This window comes from Micromys minutus (assembly GCF_963924665.1).
Source record: "Micromys minutus genome assembly, chromosome: 2".
In the NCBI taxonomy this organism is placed as follows: Eukaryota; Metazoa; Chordata; class Mammalia; order Rodentia; family Muridae; genus Micromys; species Micromys minutus.
In genome coordinates, this window is record NC_137971.1 from 27,799,835 (window position 1) to 27,822,235 (window position 22,401).

The 22,401-nt window shown below is 40.2% G+C and overlaps 2 protein-coding genes across 2 annotated transcripts in view; both read left to right on the forward strand.

The window, feature by feature from the left end:
- Window positions 1-22,401, forward strand: part of ASAH2 (N-acylsphingosine amidohydrolase 2) — a gene marked incomplete at its 3' end in the record, with an annotated part of 77,923 nt that overhangs the window by 10,830 nt on the left and 44,692 nt on the right. The window contains exons 4-6 of the mRNA XM_080911592.1: window positions 5,872-6,048; window positions 7,135-7,262; window positions 8,581-8,658. Coding sequence (XP_080767718.1) covers window positions 5,872-6,048; window positions 7,135-7,262; window positions 8,581-8,658 — 383 coding nt within the window. The remainder of the gene's footprint in view (window positions 1-5,871; window positions 6,049-7,134; window positions 7,263-8,580; window positions 8,659-22,401) is intronic.
- Window positions 16,258-17,428, forward strand: LOC308416558 (pyruvate dehydrogenase E1 component subunit beta, mitochondrial-like). Its single transcript, XM_080911596.1, has one exon. It carries the CDS (start codon window positions 16,268-16,270, stop codon window positions 17,345-17,347), a length of 1,080 nt encoding a protein of 359 aa, XP_080767722.1. The 5' UTR covers window positions 16,258-16,267; the 3' UTR covers window positions 17,348-17,428.

The window sequence follows — 22,401 nt, forward strand, 5'->3', positions numbered from 1 at the left end:
GAACACAGAATGAGTCTCAATAGATATAAGAAGATTGAAATACCCCCATGCATCCTTTCAGATCACCATGGTCTAAGGCTGGTCTTTAATAACAACAAAGACAACAAAAAGGCCATATACACATGAAAACTAAATAATGCTCTATTAAAAGATAGCAGGGTCAAAGAAGAAATAAAGAAAGAAATTAAGAATTTTCTAGAATTCAATGAAAATGAAAACACGACATACCCTAAACTGTGGGATGCAATAAAAGTAGTACTGAGAGGAAAACTCATAGCTTGAGTGCTTCCAAAAAGAAACTGGAGAGAGCATACACTAGCAACCTGAAGCACAGTTGAAAGCTCTAGAACTAAAGGAAGCAGATACACCCAAGAGGAGTAGACAGCCAGAAATAATCAAAATTAGGGCAGAAATAGACCAAATAGAAACAAAAAGAACCATTAAAAGAATCAACAAAACCAAGAGCTGGTTCTTTGAGAAAATTAACAAGATTGATAAACCCTTAGGCAGACTAACTAAAGGGCAAAGAGGAAGTATCCAAATTAAAACAATTAGAAAAGAAATTGGAGAAATAACGACTGAAACTAAGGAAATTCAAGAAATCATCAGATCCTACTATAACATCCTATACTCAACAAAGCTGGAAAATCTGGAGAAAATGGATGAATTCCTAGACAGATAACAGATACTAAAGTTAAACCAGGACCAGGTAAACCATCTAAATAATCCCATAACACCTAAAGAAATAGAAGAAGTCATCAAAAGCCTCCCAACCAAAAAAAGCCCAGGTCCAGATGGGTTCAGTGCAGAATTTTATCAGACATTTATTGACGACATAATACCAATAGTCTTCAAATTATTCCACAAGATAGAATCAGATGGAAAACTACCCAACTCATTTTTTGAGGCTACAATAACCCTCTTTCCTAAACCACACAAAGACAAGGAAAGAGAACTTCAGACCAATCTCACTTATGAACATTGATGCAAAAATACTCAACAAAATCCTTGCAAACTGAATCCAAGAACACATCAAAACGATCATTCACCATGATCAAGTACGCTTCATCCCTATGATGCAGGGATGGTTTAATATATGGAAATCCATCAATGTAATCCACCATATAAACAAACTCAAAGAACAAAACCACATGGTCATCTCACTAGATGCTGAGAAAGCATTTGACAAAATTCAACACTCCTTCATGTTAGAAGTCTTAGAAAGAACAGGAATCCAAAGCCCATACGTAAACATAATAAAAGCAATATACAACAAACCAACAGCAAACATCAAACTTAACGGTGGGAAACTTGAAGCAATCCCACTAAAATCAGGAACTCGACAAGGCTGCTCTCTCTCCCCCTACCTATTCAACATTGTACTGGAATTTCTGGCTGGAGCAATTACACAACAAAAGCAAATCAAAGGGATACAAATTGGAAAGGAAGAAGTAAAAACATCCCTCTTTGCAGATGCCATGATAGTGTACTTAAGCAACCCCACAAATTCCACCAGAGAACTCCTACAGCTGGTAAATAAGTTCAGTAAAGTGGCTAGATATAAAATTAACTCAAACAAATCAGTAGCCTTCCTATATTCAAAGGACAAATATGTGGAGAAAGAAATTAGGGAAAAGATACCCTTCACAATAGTCACAAAAACTATGAAATACCTTGGTGTGACTCTAACTAAGCAAGTGAAGGATCTGTATGACAAGAACTTTAAACCTCTAAGAAAGGAAATCGAGGAAAATTTCAGAAAATAGAAAGATCTCCCATGCTCATGGATTGGAAGGATCAACATTTTAAAAATGGCCATCTTACCAAAAACAATCTACAGACTCAATGCAATCCCCATCAAAATTCCAACCCAAATCTTCATTGAGTTGGAAAGAGCAATGTTTAATTTCATCTGGAATAACAAAAGACCTAGAATAGTGAAATCCATCCTCAACAACAAGAAAACATCTGCAGGAATCACTATCCCTGACCTCAAGCTATATTACAAGGCAATTGTGCTGAAAACTGCATGGTACTGGTACAGAAATAGGCACGTGGATCAATGGAATAAAATAAAAGATCCAGAAATGAGCCCTCACATATATGGTCACCTGATTTTTGACAAAGGAGCTATGGACATTCAGTGGAAAAAGGACAGCCTATTCAACAAATGGTGTTGGTCCAACTGGCACTCAGAATGTAGAAGAATGAAAATAGACCCGTTCTTATCTCCTTGTACAATGCTCAAGTGGAAGTGAATCAAAGATCTGCACATTAAACCTGGCACACTGGAACTATTAGAAGAGAATGTAGGGAAAACCTTAAAACACATAGGTACAGGAGAAAATTTCCCGAACAAAACTCCAGTGGCCTGTGCTCTAAGGTCAAAGATTAACAAATGGGACTTAATGAGATTGCAAAGTTTTTGTAAGGCTAAGGACACTGTCAAGAAAACAAAACAGCAGCCAGTAGAGTGGGAAATGATCTTTACCATCTCCACATCAGATAGAGGCCTAATATCCAAGGTATACAAAGAACTCAAAAAACTAGACACCAGAGAATCAAACAACCCTATTAAAAAATGGGGTACAGAGCTAAACAAAAAGTTCTCAATTGAAGAATATCGAATGGCTGAGAATCATCTAAGGAAGTGCTGGACATCCTTAGCCATCACGGAAATGCAAATCAAAACAACCCTGAGATTCCACCCACACCAGTCAGATTGGCCAAGATCCAAAACTCAGATAACAGCAGATGCTGGTGAGGATGTGGAGAAAGGGGAACACTTCTCCACTGTTGGTGGGCTTGTAAACTGATACAGCTACTCTGGAAATCAGTCTGGCGGTTTCTCAGAAAATTGGACATAATACTTACTACCTGAAGTTCCAGCTATTCCACTTCTGGGCATATACCAAGATATAACCAAGAGACTCTCCAAGATATAACAAAGATGCATGCACCACAATGTTCATAGCAGCTCTATTTATAATAGCCAGAAGCTGGAAAGAACCCAGATGTCCTTCAGTAGATGAATGGATACAAATATTGTGGTACATTTACACAATGGAATACTACTCAGCTATCAGAAACAATGACTTAACAATATTCTAAAGAAAATGGTTGCATCTAGAGAATATTATCCTGAGTGAGATAACCCAGTCACAAAAGAACAGACATAATATGCAGTCACTGATAATGGGATACTAATCCCAGAAAGCTCTGAACACCCCAGAAACAACTCACAGACTGTGTGAAGCTCAAGAAAAAAAAAAAAAAAAAAACAAAACAAGAAAAGAAAAAACCATTATGCTCAATCCTTACACACCAAGAAAACTTTGACTAATTCTGGGTTCCATCCTGTTTTACATGTACTTTATTGTCATTGTAACTAGTAAGACCTTAATGCACACTATCAAACCTTTGGGGAAAAAACCAAATACCATGCACTGACAAAAATGTATTCTTATACTTTTATGCAAAAATGCTTAAAATTTGTTCATTTATCATTGTTTTTTAAGTAAAGTTGTTCAAAAAAAAAAAAGCACTATGGGAAGGATGAGGACTTGGGACTAGAATTAAATACAACAAAAGAGACACAGGGTCTTTCTGGGATGGAATTGGGAGCTGATTGGTCAGAGAGATGCTAGTTATAAATTGTCATTGTTTTCCCACAGCATCACTTATGTGAATATGACATACTAGTTAGGCTTCTATAGAGGAACAGATAAGATAAAGAAGAGAAAAACATGTATGTTATTAAATCATCTTCCGTTGAAATAGCATCCTACAGTTTGTCTCACAGCCAAGATACTGAGAACCTGGTGATCGCTTTGTCCTTTAGCCTGGGGACCTCAGCATCGGGAGTGGTCAGACCCACAGTAGCTATCTCAAGCTAGAGAGACAAAGAACTTGGTAGTTTCTCTGTGTCTAAGCAGTCCCTATCTGTCACTGAGGTCCTGTTGTGTTCTGGAAGTGCCGCTAGTCCTTAGTCAGTCATGGAAGCTTGGAGACCCTGGTTGTGGCAGCAACAGAGGAATCTGCAGCGGCTGCAGCAGGATAAGTTAATGCAGCGGTGAGAGTAAAAGGTGAAAATACTTCCTTGTCTGGCTGCTATTGAAAGGTTCTTCTCACATTTGTTGTGGGTCTTCCCACTGCATAAATTAAGGCAGTTAAGACAATTCCTCAGTTAAGGCTCCCTCCTCCCCCTTTAATTTATTCTATTATTTTATTTTATGTGAATGAGTGTTTGCCTACGGTTTTGTATATGTACCATTTTTGCACCACAATACCTGCAGAGGTCCAAGAAAGCATAAGCTCTCCTTGAACTGGAGTTATACATAGGTTTGAGCAGCCATGTGGGTGCTGGGAACTGAACCAGGGTCCTCTGCAAGAGCAGTCGGTGCTCTTAGCCACTGAGCCATCTAATTACTACCAGGTAATTCTAATTTGTAACAAAGTGACATTAAAAATAGCCATCACAGGTGGCGACCCCAGGGGCATAGATAGGGTTAGTAAGGTGAAATACTTTATACAGTCTTCTGCTTTGCTTTACTGACCACAAAATTGGAGCAAGGCTGATAGAGTTCATCAGTTAAAGAAGAGAGCGAATTGATATCGCTTCATGTTAAATACATATCACAGTAGCCGTTATACCGCTGGTGGGCTGAAGCTGGGCTGCACCATTTCATGAGAGGTACTGCTAGTCATTGCTTTGTGATGGACACTTTTGGGAATAATTTTAATGATATGCCACATAGAAGCAACAGTAGCAGCAAATGAATCTTAACTAGCTACTCAGTATTTTCTTGATGTGTTATGTGTATATGTGTATATTTACACATACATATGTGTGTTCATTGATTCCCTGATGTAGTGAATATTTACTAAAGTTTCTTTATCTTTTGCTGAACAATGAAGTGAAAAATCTTAGCTGCTCAAAGCAGTACTGATCTGGTAGATTAAGGTAGTTTTTGTCTTGTTTTGTTTTTTGTTTTTTTAAGTCCTGAATGGCATGTCTCCCTACTCATATGCCTAGCATATTAGGGCTGACGGGATTTTTTTTTTTTCCTATAAAAGTCCTCTGCTGGATTCCTGGGGTGGCCTCACACACAGTAGGTGGTTTATTACAGACCAACAAAAGACACAGTATGTATCAGAGAACAGAAGAGTCTTTATCTGGCAAAGCAAGGCTTTGCTGTTTGTTCACCATGTCTGGGATGCTCTTCCACAGACATTAGGAGCAGCTTCTCCATTTTCATATAAACATCTCCAAACACAGCCCCTCTTCAGGAAGACCTCTTTTCACTATGTCCACCATCATTTCCTACACCCTGCCATGTTTTCCTGCGTAGAATTTCACTGCTAAGTTATATAACAGTACATAATTATTTTTGTCTTTCTCTTTCATTATAATCAAAACACCGTGGAGGGTCAGACCTACCAGATTTCTATCTGTACAAAAAGAGGAGATTTCAAAAGAAGAATTCATAGAGTTCTGGTTGGAGAGACTTGGGCCTAGAGTTTGACCTCTACTGGTCTTTAGTGGAAAAAAAAAATCAAGTCTTGTGTGTGAGTGTTATCAGTTGAAAAATGGGGTTAATAGTAGCTACTCTGGGGGTTATGAATATTTTAAATACCACAAGTACACAGAATACCTAGCCATTGCTGTGCTAGCACATAGCAAGGCCCTACAGGATGATGGCGCCCGCGTCCTTATTATTCCATTTGTTACCACGAGCAGCTTGGAAGGAGGGGCCGCTGACTGGGAAATAGGTGGGTGGCACCGACCAGTGCCTTGAGTTCTTCAGTAGCCCCCTTCTTGTGGAGATGCGGTAGGATCCTTTTTGGTTCTATGTTTTGTTTTCTTCTAAGGTCCTGAAGAGACTACAGAGTAAATATGGCTCTCTGTATCGAAGGGACAACGTTATCTTGAGTGCCATTCACACACACTCTGGCCCAGCAGGATTTTTACAGTACACACTCTTTGTGCTTGCCAGCGAGGGCTTCAGCAACCGGACCTTTCAGTACATAGTCTCTGGGATCGTGAAGGTAGGTGAAGGTAGCAGCTGTGGTTTACTGTTCTTCTGGATGCTTCGGTTTCACCCGCCCACCCTTCTTCCTCTTTCCCAATGTCACCAGAGGCCCGTCTGTCTCTTTTCAGCTCAGACACAAGTCGCCAGGAAATGCTGGTGGGTGCGAAGGTTTGGGATGCTACAATGTCCTCTCTCAGAAGGGACTCAGCTGTGGCAGGGCTTTTATAGGGAGGGAAAGGAGGTGCTGTTGGGGCAAGGAGCAGTATGCAAGAAGGTCATGTGCTAAGCTAGGGCTTTGTCAACCGGACTGTGAACCTCTAGTTTTTTTCCTTGTGGCTAGAGGACCTGCATCAGATTTGTCACCTCCAGTAGTTAGTTACAAATACACGACTTTTCTGCAAGTTAAACAGCATAGTAATTTTTGTGATTTGGGTTAGTACACATGTGACAAAGGCTGCCCTTTCTTTCTAACATGTGTATACTGTGCTTAGCAATGTGTTAAAGGTTTCTGAAATAAATGCTATAGGTTATAAGGAATATTAATTATAAAGGAACTCAGTAGGTCAGGAAATATACACTGCTCACATAAGTAAGAGTCTAGTGTACTATCTTAAAAACTTTTGTTGTAGAATGTGTAAGTTAATATGTACTAAGCTGTGATAATAATGTCCCCTTCCCTGTGCCTCTCAGTTAAAAATGTTTGAAAACAAAGAGGATGATGGGGTTGATGGGAAGGTTGGCTACTTGCATGGCATTTGAAAATAAATTTTATCCCACAGTGGTAGGAATCAAGTGTCCTATTTGGGCCACCTAAAATGTCAAATTGTTCTTGACCCAGCAGTCCACAGAGCTGAAGACACGGGACTCTTTCAAGTGTGGTTAATAAGCATGAAACATCCTTAACCAAAGCACTTCAACTATGAAGGCCATTTCCATTTACCTCCGGAATGAGGCTGGTCCTGTGATTCTCCAGCTGTTATCAGTCAGGGCACATTAGAAACAATGTAGACAGGGGCCTCTTCAGTTTCAGTTTGTGTTGCTCACAGTCTCCACAAAGATGCATAAGCTTACAACTCTTTTTATTTTCATTTTTTACCTTCAGAGCATTGATATAGCACACACAAATCTTAAGCCTGGCAAAATCCTTATCAACAAAGGAAATGTTGCTAACGTGCAGATCAACCGAAGCCCCTCCTCTTACCTTCAGAACCCGCAGTCAGAGAGAGCAAGGTAAGCGGGTCCTGAAGACAGCGCCACTGTATCTTTATGCACCAGTCGCAGAAGTCTAAGGTCAGACTTGGTAAGTTGTTGGGTGTAATGGAGTCCCTTGCCAGAAAGCCACTAAAGGAAACAACCTTAACATGTTTATCTCAGGCAGGAAGACACCAGAAATGAATGTAGACACAGAAATCAATTCTTTTTACCGTCTCTGCACACTGTTGTCTGTGGGAAACCATGTGGAGGCCGAACGACTGTAGGTGCTGCTGAGATCTTCTGTTTTCTACTGTGTAGCTTTTCAGGATTTCTCATCTCAGTATGCTGGCTCTCAGTTTCTCTCTCTATGAAGTGGAGATGTTAACAGCGAAGCAGCCCTCGGATGAGCAGTGCTTACTTCATCTCCTTATCTGTCGTCTGGAATCATTTACCTGAGTTGAGCAAGGGAAGATGAGAGAGATTCTGGGAGAAAGAGCCAGATATAACAACAATCATAATTAAACAAAACAGCCAGTGGGCACAAGAGCTTTGTATTTAAAGCAATGAGCCAGGCTTGCGAATGATAAGAGCACATACGTGGGTTTTGTGGCAGCCAACAGGAAACTTAGAGTTTACTGCCTGACAGCTTACATTTGCATAGTTTTCAAAGCTACTTAGTTTTGGGAGTCAGTATCTGATTTCCCTTGAAAAGCAGAGTTCTGACGCCTCAGTCTTGACCAACTGTGGATTACATTCTCCGAGTCCTTCTGAAGAGATTCTATTGAAAGCTCAGATGAGTGGACATTTCAAATGCAAATGCTGTTTGTAAGAGACCCATCCATGTTCTACAGTGACACACACACACACACACACACACACACACACACACGCACACACACACACGCACACACACACACGCACACACACACACATGCATTTTAGCATCAGTTAGTTGATCTAGTGCCCTGGTCGCTGAGCATAATTGTAGCCTTAGGACTGTGGAATTGGCTGCAGTGTAGGGTTTCTTTTCACTACAGTGTTCACTAAGAGGCATCAACATTTGTTTAGTTTTAGTGTGTGTGGTTGTGTGTGTGTGCACATGTGTGCATGTATGTTTGAGAGCACTCATGTCCTAGCACATATGAGGCAGTCAGAGGGCAACTTCTGGGAGCTGGCTCTCACCTTTCACTTCATGTGAGTTCTGGAGATGAAATTCAGGTCGTGGAGCTTTGCCTAGCTAGTGCCATTGTCCTCTGAGCCATCTCACCCACCCCTGGTATATTAGATATTGTTTGTAGTAGATTCGGGTCAGTCTCTAATACAAGCTGACTGAGTTTCTTCATTTTGCTGACAGGTATTCTTCAAACACAGACAAGGAGATGGTGGTCTTGAAACTGGTGGATTTGAATGGAGAAGACTTGGGCCTTATCAGGTATTTCATTCCTTTTCTTTTCTACTGTCCCTCCTTCCCTCCCTCCCTCCCTCCCTTCCTTCCTTCCCCTATATTAGTGTCTTTTCATAATTCTAGGAAGAGCAAAAAGAGACTAGATGAGTAACATCAAGTGTGGAGAATTAGTTGTATGGTTAGACGTCTAGCCGTGGCATCAGACACAGCTGGATCCCACCCCAAGACATTGGACAAGGATCTTAGCCTCTAAGGGTTGAGCAGTTCACATGTAAATGAATACAAGGAGTGCTCAGTGGAGGGATTTTAGAGGTAATCTCAGGCAATGTACATCTGTCACATAATTTAAAGACCCTGTAAAGTTTGGTTTCATGGTGCTAGAGACAGAGCCCAGAGTCTTATGCATGCTAGACAGCGCCCTGCCCCTAAGTTGCATCACCAGCCTTTAAGGTTTGAGACAGGATCTTATTATATAGTTCAGGCTGGCTTGAACTTTCTGTGTAGCCCAGATTGACCATGAATTAGCTATGGTCTTGTTTCTCTTCCTCCCTGGTGCTTCTGTGTGTTACCAGAGCTAGCAAGACAGTAAATGTTATTGCTTGTCACTTTATCAAGATTTAGTATGTGAACTTCTCCAATGTGTTTCCTAAGGATAATATTTAATGCAGAAAAATGCCTCACCCAAGGATGGAGAAAAGGCAAAACTGCACCTTTGTACAGACTTTGACACAAGTATCTGATAGGGACATCTCAGAGGAAGGTACAAAGCTGGTTTTCTTCAAAGAGAAGGCATTTGTCTTTATATGCCATTTTGCTCACTGCAATTGAACTAACCTAGGAACCGTGTGGGTGGCTAACATTGGTCTAGACACCTTAACCTTTGGCCTTAAAAGTGATGCAAAATACCCTCAGAAGGTTTCTGGGAATGTTTGGTGCTACATTCAAATGTCCTGGGTTCTCTCTGGGCTTTCATCTTTTCAACTATGTGACTGTAGGGGTCAATTATGGGACTGTTTTATCCTATGCATTCTATGGGATGAAGTGAGTCCTTCAGTAGGCACAGTGGTAGACAAACTAGACAAATAACCATAAAACAAATGAGATGATCAACAGAACTGTTATGTTCATTAAGAAATGATGAATGAATTCATGAATTGTGCTAATACTGTAAGGCATTAGGAAATATAAGTACCAACTTATTTCAAGGCCATTGAGGTGGACTTGGAAGAAGTCAGGCTTTCTCAAGGGGGCTAGAGCACAACAGTATAAACTATTATTAGGAGAGGATGAACACAAGAACATACACCTTTGATTAGTTTTACAGAGTAACCCACAGTTGGTGGGCAAGGGAGCTTGCCCTTACTCTTTCTCTAGCAGAAGGCTGAATGATTGAAGCCATTTGCACTCATTTTGAGTCATTTGACAATGGCATCAGGTAATTAAAACACTCAGACTTGGGGCCAAGATGTTCTGTGCTACTTGCCTATCTCTGTATTGCAGATCTGGAAGTCTCAGGGTCAACTGTCAAGATTATTAGCAGAGCTTCTCCATGTGCTATGCCTGATACCCTGCAGTAACTCGTCATTGTGTTGGTCACTCCTAACATGCTCTCCTTGAGGCAACTGTCCCGGCCTCTTGCCACATATAATAATTGCTTTTTTTTGAATACATTAAAATGATCCAAAAGATGAAGTAAGCCTGAGACATGAAACTGGAGAGATGTTTCAGACATCAGGAACCCTTGCTGTTCTTCCAGAGGTCCTAAATTCTGTTCCCAGCACACATGTCAGGTGGCTTGTCACCCTGTGTACTGCATGCAGCTTCAACTATTGGGAATCTGGTACCTTCTTCTCCCTCTTCTGGCTTATGCAGAACCTCACCTGTACCTGGCATATGCACACATAAACATACATAGACACATTAAAAACAAAACATCTGGGCTGCTAAGTAACTTAGCCGTCACCTGCTGGTCTCTGATATCATGCAGAATCCCAAAGTGGGAGAAGTTTGGAAAAAAGAAAAAAGAAAAATTGACTAGTGTGGTCTTCAGCAGGGGAACAGGTATGGAGTGATTTACTCTGCCCAAACATTCCTTCCTAGCTTTTTCAGTCAGTGAGTTTGTACTAGACAGCTATAATGAGAAAGGAATGGGTTAGCCTTTTGCCTTAAAAACAGGAACCAGATATTTTAGAACTTAATGCCTATGTTTGGATTCTTTGAGTAAGTCCCTTGGTGTCACTCTTGGAAACCCAGTCCCCAATTGTGGACATCCTGACTTCTCTCTGCACAGTGAGGATTCTTACTCCTTTACCATGTCTGTGGATTATATACATTGTGGACGGTGGTGCCCATGCATAAAGCCAAAATAGCCATAGTTGCTCTTCTCATAGGACCTGTGGCCCACTGATGGGAGCAGAAGGAATTTAATTAGCACAAGATGTACATAAAATAATTGGACTAAATGCTAGAAATCACATAGTTAAAGTATATGTGGGTTATGTGTTTAGAAGGGAATGGGCACATGGCTATCTTAAAGGAATTTGTAGGAAAGATCAGAAAATACGTCCATGAGGGAAAGAATGGAGGTAAAAGCTGAAGACTATTAACTGGTGAAACGGGGGATGAGAGGAACATTCAGTGTAAGCGGAGAAACACATGATGTTCCAATTGAACGACTGATAGGATATCAGAGTCTAGAGAGCAGAGGACAAAGGGGCAGGCTGTAGGAGACGCCCACAGATTAGATACAAAGTAATGATTTTTATCCTGTCCAGGGTGGTGGCAAATTCCTCCCATCCAGCACTCAGGAAGCAGTCCAGAGGTTTCATCCAAAGTGGTCTACATATTGAAACTTTGTTTCTAAAGCCCAACTAGGAACAAAACAGAAACAAATTAGCAAAACCAGGAGAAATTTTGGGTTGGACCAGGAGAATAGAAAACCCTCAAAGTATTTTAATCTGAGGTGAGGAGTGGAGACTGTTGAAGAGTTAGGAAGAGTGGGGACTTGAACCGCAGAACAAAGTTGTGCGAGTCAGATTGGTCCACAAGCCACACAAACGTCTGTACCTGTCCTTCTCCATTTCTCTGGCTGATTCATGTAGGTAATGTTTCTATCTTTCTGCACCCCTCACCCACCCTCCATGCCACCACGCAAAAGCACTATGTGATTTTTGCTCCAGACTTAGAGAGCATGTTCTGGGGCGTTCTGAATCATGACTTGAAACACAAGCTGTGCAGCTTACGTAAGATCACCTTGGCAGGCTCCTGAAGTCACATCTTTCTGTCATTCAGCACAAGAAACATGACTGATATCAGGGCATGTGGGCAAAGGAAGAAAACCCACATTCTTTTTTTCCAAACAAAGTGAAACGACTTTTCAAGGGCAGATAGCCTGAGTGCCAGTTCGGCAGAGTGAGAGCCAAGAAAGGGCATGGCAGCTGGGAAACCTGGGGCTTCTTGCCTCAGGCATACACAGCTGTTCAGGCTTGGTCTTGCCTTCCCTCCCTTTGCAGCAGCAGAGTGAACTTCCCCCTCCCCATGACCGTCCCCCAATCCCCATTCCACCCATTCCATGTCACCTTTCCCTCCTCCCCTCTCCTCTTTCCTAGTCCTCACCTTCTTCTCTAGCCCCTCCCCTTTGCTAGCTCCATTTTTTTTCCCTATTCCCCCACTCCTTCCCCTTTCCCTCCCCGTGAGTTGTTGTTCCCTTGCCTTCTAGCTTATACTTTGAAAACCCTTTAATTCTTATAAAAGGGGCCCTGTAAGGTGCCCTTTGAAGGAACATTTTAAAAAATAACAAGAGTACTGATGTGTGGCAACTTTTAAAATAATTTGGAAACCTCCCAAAGTCCAATGTGTGAAAACGCACAAATGATGTAGTCTTATAAGTACACACACACACACACACACACACACACACACACACACACACACACAGACGGGGGTGTGTGTGGGAATCTTGTGAAAGTCACAGTGCCTGGTTATTCTCAGTGGCTCTATCTTTTCTACCCTGTCCACTTTCCCCTCAGTTCACTTGACATTACTCAAATAGCAAATTAAAACATCAGTGGCAGCTTTTCAAGAAACCATTTTTTTAACATATTAAAACAGGGTCCCATGTGTAGCCCAGTCTTCAAAGGTATGATCTTTTTGGCTCAGGCTTCTCAGTGCTAGGATTGCAGCCAACTGCCACACTTAGTCTAGTCTACGAACGGGGCTTCATTTTGTCCCCCATCCCCCATTTTACTCCATCCTGTCTTCTCTACCAGCACTGGCCCTGCTTTGGGAAGCTCTGATCTCTGTCCCTGTGGGTCGTTCCTGTCCTGCTCCTCTCTGAGCAGCTCTGAGACAGGGCACTGGCTCTGTTCCCTGTTCTTCCTTCTGTGCTGTGTTCTTCTCCAGTGAAGTCAAGGTGACTGTGCCTGCAGCCAGGTCTGCTACATCTTCTTGGAATGGGAAGGTGCTTGATAAGGACTTTCAGGTGCCAGAGTAATGACCCTTGACTGATAACAGAATGTGTCCCAGCTTCAGAAATCAAAACCATAATAACCAGATGACAGAAGACCTTGGACTTGTCTAATTATTGAGGGCCTGGAAAGTTCCTAACCAGAAGAAGTCTGTGGGGTTGGCTTTTTTCCCACACACAAATTTTGTTTTTCAGTATGTAAATAAAATATTTTCACCATAAGAAACAGGAAGAATTTAGAAGAGTAGGCAGGAGAAATTAAAAGAAATAATCACATAATTATCTTACTATAAGCCCACCATGGTTGAGTTAATTTTCCCATGCAAAAATAATTGTAAAAAAAAAAAGTGTGAATTAAGAGACGTGGTAAGAGTGGGTGCTTACCTGGTTTCACTCAGCAAGCACTAAGATTTTCAAAAAGCATGAAAAACAGAGACAATGCCCATTCTCACACTGAGACGGTTGAACAGAGCTTGGTGCTTGCTCTATTTTGCCGCAATCCTCTTTGTCTCTTGTAGTCTTCTTCTCAAAGTCTTTTCCAGTTTTATCAAATTGAATTAATTCAGTTGGGCAGAGATCTCAATGTGTTTTTGAAAGATTTTTTTTTTCGTCTTTCCTCTGCTCTTTTGCTTGAGGTGCCGCTTCTAAACGGTTTCCATCTTTGTCGCAGACTTGACTACACCAGCATCCCTAAGATGGGGTTGGACTCCTCTCAGGAACCGATCATTCTGGACAGACTCTCGTGTGATTCGCTTCTTGTCTTCAATGTTTTACTTCTGTCTCATCTCTCACTTTTGAACTGGGAAGATTTAAAAGCTGCCTTCAGATGGCAGATTGTAGTTCTCAGTGATGCCACTCAGTGTGACAGTCTCTCTTGTCTCACAAAACCTTGCCAGCCCCCTCATCCCCCCCACAACAACAACTAGGAAGTGCTTCTCTTGCCCTGGTCCTGTGATTTTAGCAGTGACATTGTCCCAGAGCTAGCCACTGTTTCTTGTTCTTTAAAGAACTTTCTGAATGTAGTATCCAAATTCTGAACCTTAAAAGAAAAAAAATTAAATAAAAACCATCTGTTCATCTTGAGGATTGGAGATAGCTTTTATGAATATTTTGTGGCATAGTCATTTAAACGTTTGCTAATTAATTAATTTATAAAATGTGATTTTTATATTTCTTATTTTTATTAAGCAAAATGTGATTTTTATATTACTTATTTTTATTAAGCAATAACTTATGAATATGTTTTAGCATTCATGTTTTTATATTACCAGTTAAATTTTTTCATATTATATATAATGTTTATAAGAATGTATTCCATCATATCTTGCAATTCTTTTTTTAATTGGATATTTTATTTATTTACATTTTAAATGTTATCCCCTTTCCTGTTTTCCCCCTATCTTACTCTCCCTCCCCCTGCTTGTATGAGGGTGCTCCCCCACCCACCCACCCACTCCTGCCTTCCTGCCCAGGCCTTTCCCTACACTGGGGTATTGAGCCTTCTTAGGACAAGGGCCTCTCCTCTCATTAATGTCAAACAAGTCCATTCTCTGCTATATTTGTAGCTAGAGCCATGGCTTCCTGCATACTTCGGTTGATGGTTTAGTCTCTGGGAGCTCCGGGAGTCTGGTTCGTTGATATTGTTGTTCTTCGTATGGGTTTCAAACTCCTTCAGCTCCTTCAGTCCTTTTTCTAACTCCTTCACTGGGGACCCTCTGCTCAGTCTAATGGCTGGCTGTGAGCACTCGCTTCTAGATTTGTCAGACTCTGGAAGAGCCTCTCAGTAGACAGCTATGTCAGGCTCCTGTCAGCAAGCACTTCTTGGCATTTGCAATAGTGTCTGGGTTTGATGTTTGTATATGGGATGGAACCCCAGGTGGGGCAGACTTTGGATGGCCTTTCCTTCCAGGCTCTGCTCCACACTTTGTCTCCATATCTCCTTCCTTTGAGAAATTTGTTTCCCCTTCTAAGAAGGACTGAAGCATCCACACTTTGGTCTTCCTTCTTCCTGAGCATCATGTGGACTGTGAATTGTATCTTAGGTATTCTGAGCTTTTGGGGTAATATCCACTTATCACTGAGCGCATGCCATGTAGGTTCTTTTATTACTGGGTTACCTTACTCAGGATGATATTTTTTAATTCTGTACATTTGCTTAAGAATTTCATAAAGTCATTGTTTTTAATAGTTGAGTAGTATTCCACTGTGCAAATGTACCTCACATTTTCTATATGCATTCCTCTGCTGGAGGACATCTGAGTCCTTTCCAGTGCCTGGCTATTATAAATAAGACTGCTATGAACATAGTGGAGCATGTGTCCTTGTTTTATGTTAGAGCACCTTTTAAGTATATGCCCAGGAATGGTATCGCTGAGTTCTTATCTAGTACTATATCCAATTTCTGTGGAACCGGCCAGACTTATTTCCAGAGTATTTGTACCAGCTTGCAATTCCACCAACAGTGGAGGAGTGTTCTTTATATATTCTCACCAGCATCTGCTGTCATCTGAGTTTTTGATTCTAGCCATTCTGACTTGTATGAAGTGGAATCTTGGGGTTGTTTTGATTTGTGTTTACCTGATGACTAGGGGTGTTGAGCATTTCTTTAGATGCTTCTCAGTCATTTGGTATTCCTCAGTTGAGAATTCTTTGTTTAGCTCTGTACCCCATTTCTAAATAGAATTATTTGATTCTCTAGAGCCTAACTACTTGAGTTCTTTATATATATTGGACATTAGCTTTTTTTTTAGATATATGACTGGTAAAGTTTCTTTCCCAATCAGTCTGGAGGTTCCTCAGAAAATTGAATAGTGCTACCTGAGAACCCAGCTATACCACTCCTGGCCATATATCCAAAAGTAGCTCTAACTAACTTTTAGTAACATCTAAAAAGGACACATGTTCAACAATGTTCAGAGCAGCCGTATTTATAATAGCCAGAAGCTGGAAAGAACCCAGATGCCCCTCAACAGAGAAATGAATACAGAAATTGTGGTACATATACATAATGGAGCAATACTCAGCTATTAAAAATGAGTTCATGAAATTCCTAGGCAAATGGATAGAACTTGAAGCTATCATCTTGAGTGAGGTAACCCAGTCACAAAAAAAAAAAAAAAAATTCATTGTATGTACTCACTTATAAGTGGATACTAAGAGGACACTGGCAAGATGGTGGCGGTGGCTGGTCTGGTGCGGGGACCCTTGCGGCAGGCTTCCGGGCTGCTGAAGAGGCATTTTCACGGCTCGGCACCCGCGGCGGTGCAGTTGACTGTTCGTGAAGCTATTAATCAAGGTATGGATGAAGAACTAGAAAGAGATGAAAAAGTTTTTCTGCTTGGGGAAGAAGTTGCCCAATATGATGGTGCATACAAGGTTAGCAGAGGCCTGTGGAAGAAATATGGTGACAAGAGGATCATAGATACTCCCATATCAGAGATGGGCTTTGCTGGAATTGCTGTTGGTGCAGCTATGGCTGGGTTGCGGCCCATCTGTGAATTTATGACCTTCAATTTCTCTATGCAAACTATTGACCAGGTTATAAACTCAGCTGCCAAGACTTACTACATGTCTGCTGGCCTTCAGCCTGTGCCCATAGTATTCAGGGGGCCCAATGGCGCCTCGGCAGGTGTAGCTGCTCAGCACTCAGAGTGTTTTGCTGCATGGTATGGGCACTGCCCAGGCTTAAAAGTGGTCAGCCCCTGGAATTCCGAGGATGCAAAAGGACTTATTAAATCAGCCATTTATGATAATAACCCAGTGGTGATGCTAGAGAATGAACTGATGTATGGAGTTGCATTTGAACTTCCTGCAAAAGCTCAGTCAAAAGATTTCCTGATTCCTATTGGAAAAGCCAAAATTAAAAGGCAAGGGACCCACATCACTGTAGTTGCCCATTCAAGACCAGTGGGCCACTGCCTAGAAGCTGCAGCTGTATTGTCTAAGGAGGGAATTGAATGTGAGGTAATAAATCTGCGTACCATCAGACCAATGGACATTGAAGCTATAGAAGCCAGTGTCATGAAGACAAACCATCTCGTAACTGTAGAAGGAGGCTGGCCACAATTTGGAGTAGGAGCTGAGATTTGTGCCAGAATTATGGAAGGCCCTGCATTCAACTTCCTTGATGCCCCTGCTGTTTGTGTCACTGGTGCTGATGTCCCTATGCCTTATGCAAAGATCCTAGAAGACAACTCCATACCTCAAGTCAAAGACATCATATTTGCAATAAAGAAGACTTTGAATGTCTAGTTGGACTTTGAATGTCAAGTCATTGAAATTTATTTAAAATACTTGTTGGAACTTCATCTGATGTGTACTTCGAAACTTACTCGTTACAGTTAATGCTGAAGCCACAGCAGGTGTCTCTGTACTGGTAAGAAGTTTGATTGTGCTTGTAAGTGGAATGTTTTCCACTCCCTACCCTAGATGCTCTGCTTTCTTTGTTACAGTTAGTCTAGTCTTTGAATAAGATTAATATAAAAATCTGCCCTCTTTCACTAGAAGGGGCAAGATAAGAATGCCCTCACAGAAAGTAACTTATATGTCTAAAAAGTGTATTATCTACATTTGCTGTTAAATTGTTTTGATAAGGAATAAAGGGGATTCCTACCTAAAAAAAAAAAAAAAAGTGGATACTAGCCCCCCCACACCAAAAAAAGCTCGGAATACCCAACAAACCATCCACGGAACTTATGAAGCTCAAAAAGAAGGAAGACCAAAAGGTGGATGCCTCAGTCCTTCTTTGAAGGGAGAACAAAACAGAGGAGGAAATACAAGGTCAAACAGAGGAGCAGGGATTGAAGAAAAGATCTGCAGAGATTGCCTCACCTGAAGAACCACCCCATATACTGCCACCAAACCCAAGCACTTGACAGTGTCCTTGGCCTTACAGAAGCTTTGCAATTTCATGAGGTCCCAATTGTCAACTCTTGATTTTAGAGCATAAGCCATTGATGTTTTGTTCAGGGAAATTTCTCTTGTGCCTGTGTGTTCTAAGCGCTTCCCCACTTTCTGTTCTATTAGTTTCAGTGTACCTAGTTTTATGTGGAGGTCTTTGATCCACTTGCACTTGAGCTTTGCACACAGAGATAGGAAAGGCTTGATTTGCATTCTTCTGCATGCTGATTTCCAGTTAAACCAGCACCATTTATTGATGAGGGTGTCCATTTTTCATTGAATGCTTTTAGTTTCTTTGTCAAAGATCAAGAGACCATAGGTATGTGGGTTTATTTCTGTGTCTTCAATTCAGTTCCATTGATCTACCTGCCTGTCTCTGTACCAATTCCATGCGGTTTTTATCAAGATCGATCTGTAATACACCTTGAGGTTAGGAAGGGTGATTCCCCCTAAAGTTCTTTTTATTGTTGGGAATAGTTTTTGCTATCCTGGGTTTTTGTTATTCCAAATGAATTTGTAAATTGCTCTTTCTAACTCTATGAAGAATTGAGTTGTAATTTTGATCGAGATTGCATTGAATCTGTAGATTGCTTTCTAAAAGATGACCATTTTTACTATCTGTTCCTTCCAATTCATGAGCATGGGAGGTCATTTTATCTTCTGAGATCTTTTTCTACTTCCTTCCTCAGAGATTTAAGTTTTTGTCATACAGATTTTTCGCTTCCTTAGTTAAGGTCACACCAAGGTGTTTTATATTGTTTGTGACTATTGTGAAGGGTGTTGTTTCCCTAATTTCTTTTTCAGCCTGTTTATCCTTTGAGTAGAGGAAGGCTACTGATTTGTTTGAATTAAGTTTATATCCAGCCACTTTGCTGAAGTTGTTTACCAGCTGTAGGAATTCTCTAGTGGAATTTTTGGGGTCTCTTAAGAATACTATCATATCATCTGCAAATAGTGATATTTTGACCTCTTCCTTTCTGATTTGTATTTCTTCGACTTCTTTTTGCAGTCTAATTGCTCTGGTCTGGACTTCCAGTACTATATAGACTACATAGGGGAGAATGGGCCACCTTGTCTAGTCCCTGATTTTAGTGGGATTGCTTCAAATTTTTCTCCATTTAGTTTGATGTTGGCTACTGGATTGCTGTATATTGCTTTTTATTATGTTTAGGTATGGGTCTTGAATTCCTGGTCTTTCCAAGACTTGTAACATGAAAGGGTATTGAATTTTGTCACATGCTTTCTTAGCATCTAATGAGATGATCATATGCTTTTTTTCTTTGAGTGTGTTTATATAGTGGATTAAGATGATGGATTTCCAAATAATGAACTATCCCTGTATCCCTGGGATGAAGCCTACTTGATCATGGTTAATGATCGATTTAATATGTTCTTGGATTCGGTTTGCAAGAATTTTATTGAGTATTTTTGTATCGATGTTTACAAGGGAAATTGGTCTGAAGTTTTCTTTCTTTGTAGTGTCTTTGTGTGGTTATATATTAGTGTAATTGTGGCTTCAAAGAATGAGTTGGGTAGTGTTCCATCTGACTCTATTTTGTGGAATAGTTTTAAGAGCATTGGTATTAGGTCTTCTTTGAAGGTCTGATAAAATTCTGCACTAAACTTATCTGGTTCTAGGTTTATTTTGGTTGTGAGACTTTTTATGACTGCTTCTATTTCTTTAGGTCTTATGGGACTGTTTACATGGTTTATCTGATCCTGATTTAACTGTGGTACCTCATATCTGTCTAGAAAACATTCCATTTTATCCGTATTTTCCAGTTTTGTTGAGTAGAGGCTTTTGTAGTAGGATCTGCTGATTTCTTGAATTTCCTCAGTTTCTGTTGTTATGTCTCGTCTTTCATTTCTGATTTTGTTAATTTGGATACTCTCTCTTTGCCCTCTAGTTAGTCTGGCTAAGTGTTTATCAATCTTGTTGTTTTTCTCAAAGAAACCAGCTCCTGGTTTTGTTGAATCTTTGTATAGTTATTTTTATTTATACTTGCCTCATCTCAGCTCTGAGTTTGATTATTTTCTGCTGTCTCCTCCTTTTGGGTGTATCTGCTTCTTTTTGTTCTAAAGCTTTCAGGTGGACTGTTAAGTTGCTAATAAGGTCTTCTCTCTTCAGTTTCTTTTTGGAGGCACTCAGAGCTATTTCATTTCATCTCATAGGTATGTTGTGCCTTAATTTTCATTAAATTCTAAAATATTCTTAATTTTTTTCCTTATTTCTTCCTTGACCAAGTTATTGAGTAGAACATTGTTCAGCTTCCATGAATATGTGAGCTTTTTGTTGTTTTTGTTATAGAAGGCAAGCCTTAATCTATAGTGATCTGATAAAATGCATGTGATTATGTAGATCTTCTTGAATCTGTTGAAGCCTGTTTTGTGACCGATTATATGGTCAGTTTTGGAGAATGTACCATGAGGTGATGAGAAGAAAGTATATTCTTTTGTTTTAGGATGAAATGTTCTTAGATGTTTGTTAAATCTATTTGGTTCATAACTTCTGTTAGTTTCACTTTGTCTCTCTTCAGTTTCTGTTTCCATGATCTGTCCATTGCTAAAATTGGGGTGTTTAAGTCTCCCACTATTACTTTGTGTGATGCAATATATACTTTGAGCTTTAGTAGAGTTTCTTTTATGAATGTGGGTCCCCTTGTACTTGGAGCATGTATGTTCACAATTGAGAGCTCATTTTGATAGATTTTTTTCCAGCGATGAGTAAAATGTGTCCTTCCTCACCTTTTTGATAACTTCTGTTGAAAATCTATTTTATTTGATATTTAAATGGCTACTCCAGTTTGTTTCTTGGGACCAGTTTCTTGGAAAGTTTTTTCGTAGCCTTTTACTCTGAGATAGTGCCTATTCTTTGTTGTTGAGATGAGTCTCCTGTATGTTGCAAAAAGCTGGATCCTGTTTAGGTACCCAGTCTGATAGTCTATGTCTTTTTATTCGGAAATTGAGTCCATTGATGTTAAGGGACACTAAGGAATAGTGATTGTTGTTTCCTGTTATTATTATTATTTTTTTGGTTAGAGGTAGAATTATGTTTGTGTGGTTTTCTTCTTTTGGGTTTGTTGCAAGACGATTATTTTTCTCCTTTTGCTATGGTGTAATTTCCTTCCTTGTTTTGGAGTTTTCTATCTATTATACTTTGTAGGGCTGGGTTTATGGACAGATATTGTATAAATTTGTTTTTGTCCTGGAATATATTTTCCATTTATGGTAATCGAGAATTTTGATGGATATAGTAACCTGGGCTGGCATTTTTGTTCTCTTAGGATCTGTATGATGTCTGTCTAGGATATTCTAGCTTTCATAGTCTCTGTTGAGAAGTCTGGTGTAATTCTGATTGGTTTGCTTTTATATGTTACATGTCCTTTTTCCCTTTCTGCTTTTATTTATTTATTTTTTTGTTTTTTTTTTTCTTTGTTTTATTTTTTATTTTCAACATTTGGTGTTTTGCCCATCATATGTCAGGAAATTTTTTTTTTCTGGTCCAATATATTTGGAGTTCTATATACTTCTTTTATGTTCATGGTCATCTCTTTCTTTAAGTTAGTTAAGTTTTCTTCTATGATTTTGTTGAAGATATTTAGTGGGCCTTTTAGTTGGGAGCCTTTGCTCTCTTCTATACCTATTATCCTTAGGTTTGGTTTTCTCATTGTATCCTGGATTTTCTGGATGTTTTAGGTTAGGATCCTTTTGATTTTTGCATTTTCTCTGATTGATGTGTTAATGTTTTCTATGGTATCTTCTGCCCCTGAGATTCTCTCTTCCGTCTCTTGAATTCTTTTGTTGGTGATGCTTGCATCTATGACTCCTGATCTCTTTCCTAGGTTTTCTATCTCCATTGTTGTCTTCTTTTATGATTTTTTTATTGTTTCTATTTCTGTTTTTAATCACTCACCTGTTTGGTTGTGTTTTCCTGTAGCTCTTAAAGTGATTTTTGTGTTTCCTCTTTAAGGGCTTCTACTTAAGTTTAAGTGTAATTGTGTTCTCCTGTGATTCTTTAAGGGACTTGTTCATGCAATTCTCGAGGACCTCCATTATCATCATAAAGTATGATTTTAAGTCCAAATCTTGTTTTTCTGGTGTGTTGGGATATTCACTACTTGTTGTGGGAGAAATGGTTTCTGATGTTGCCAGGTTGTCTTGGTTTCCTTTGCTTAGGTTCTTGAGCTTACCTCTTGCCATCTTGTTATCTGTGATGCTAGATGATCTTGTTGTCTCTGGCTGGAGTTTGTCTCTCCTGTGGGTCTGTGAGCCCGTGGGCACAGGAGGGATATTGCTCCTGGGTGCTCAGCAATCTTCAGACAGGCCATCGGTCCCGATGGTGGTGAGCTGACTCTGGCTCTGGCCTGGAACAGTCCTTTCCCAGGCAGCACAGCACTACCTGCAGC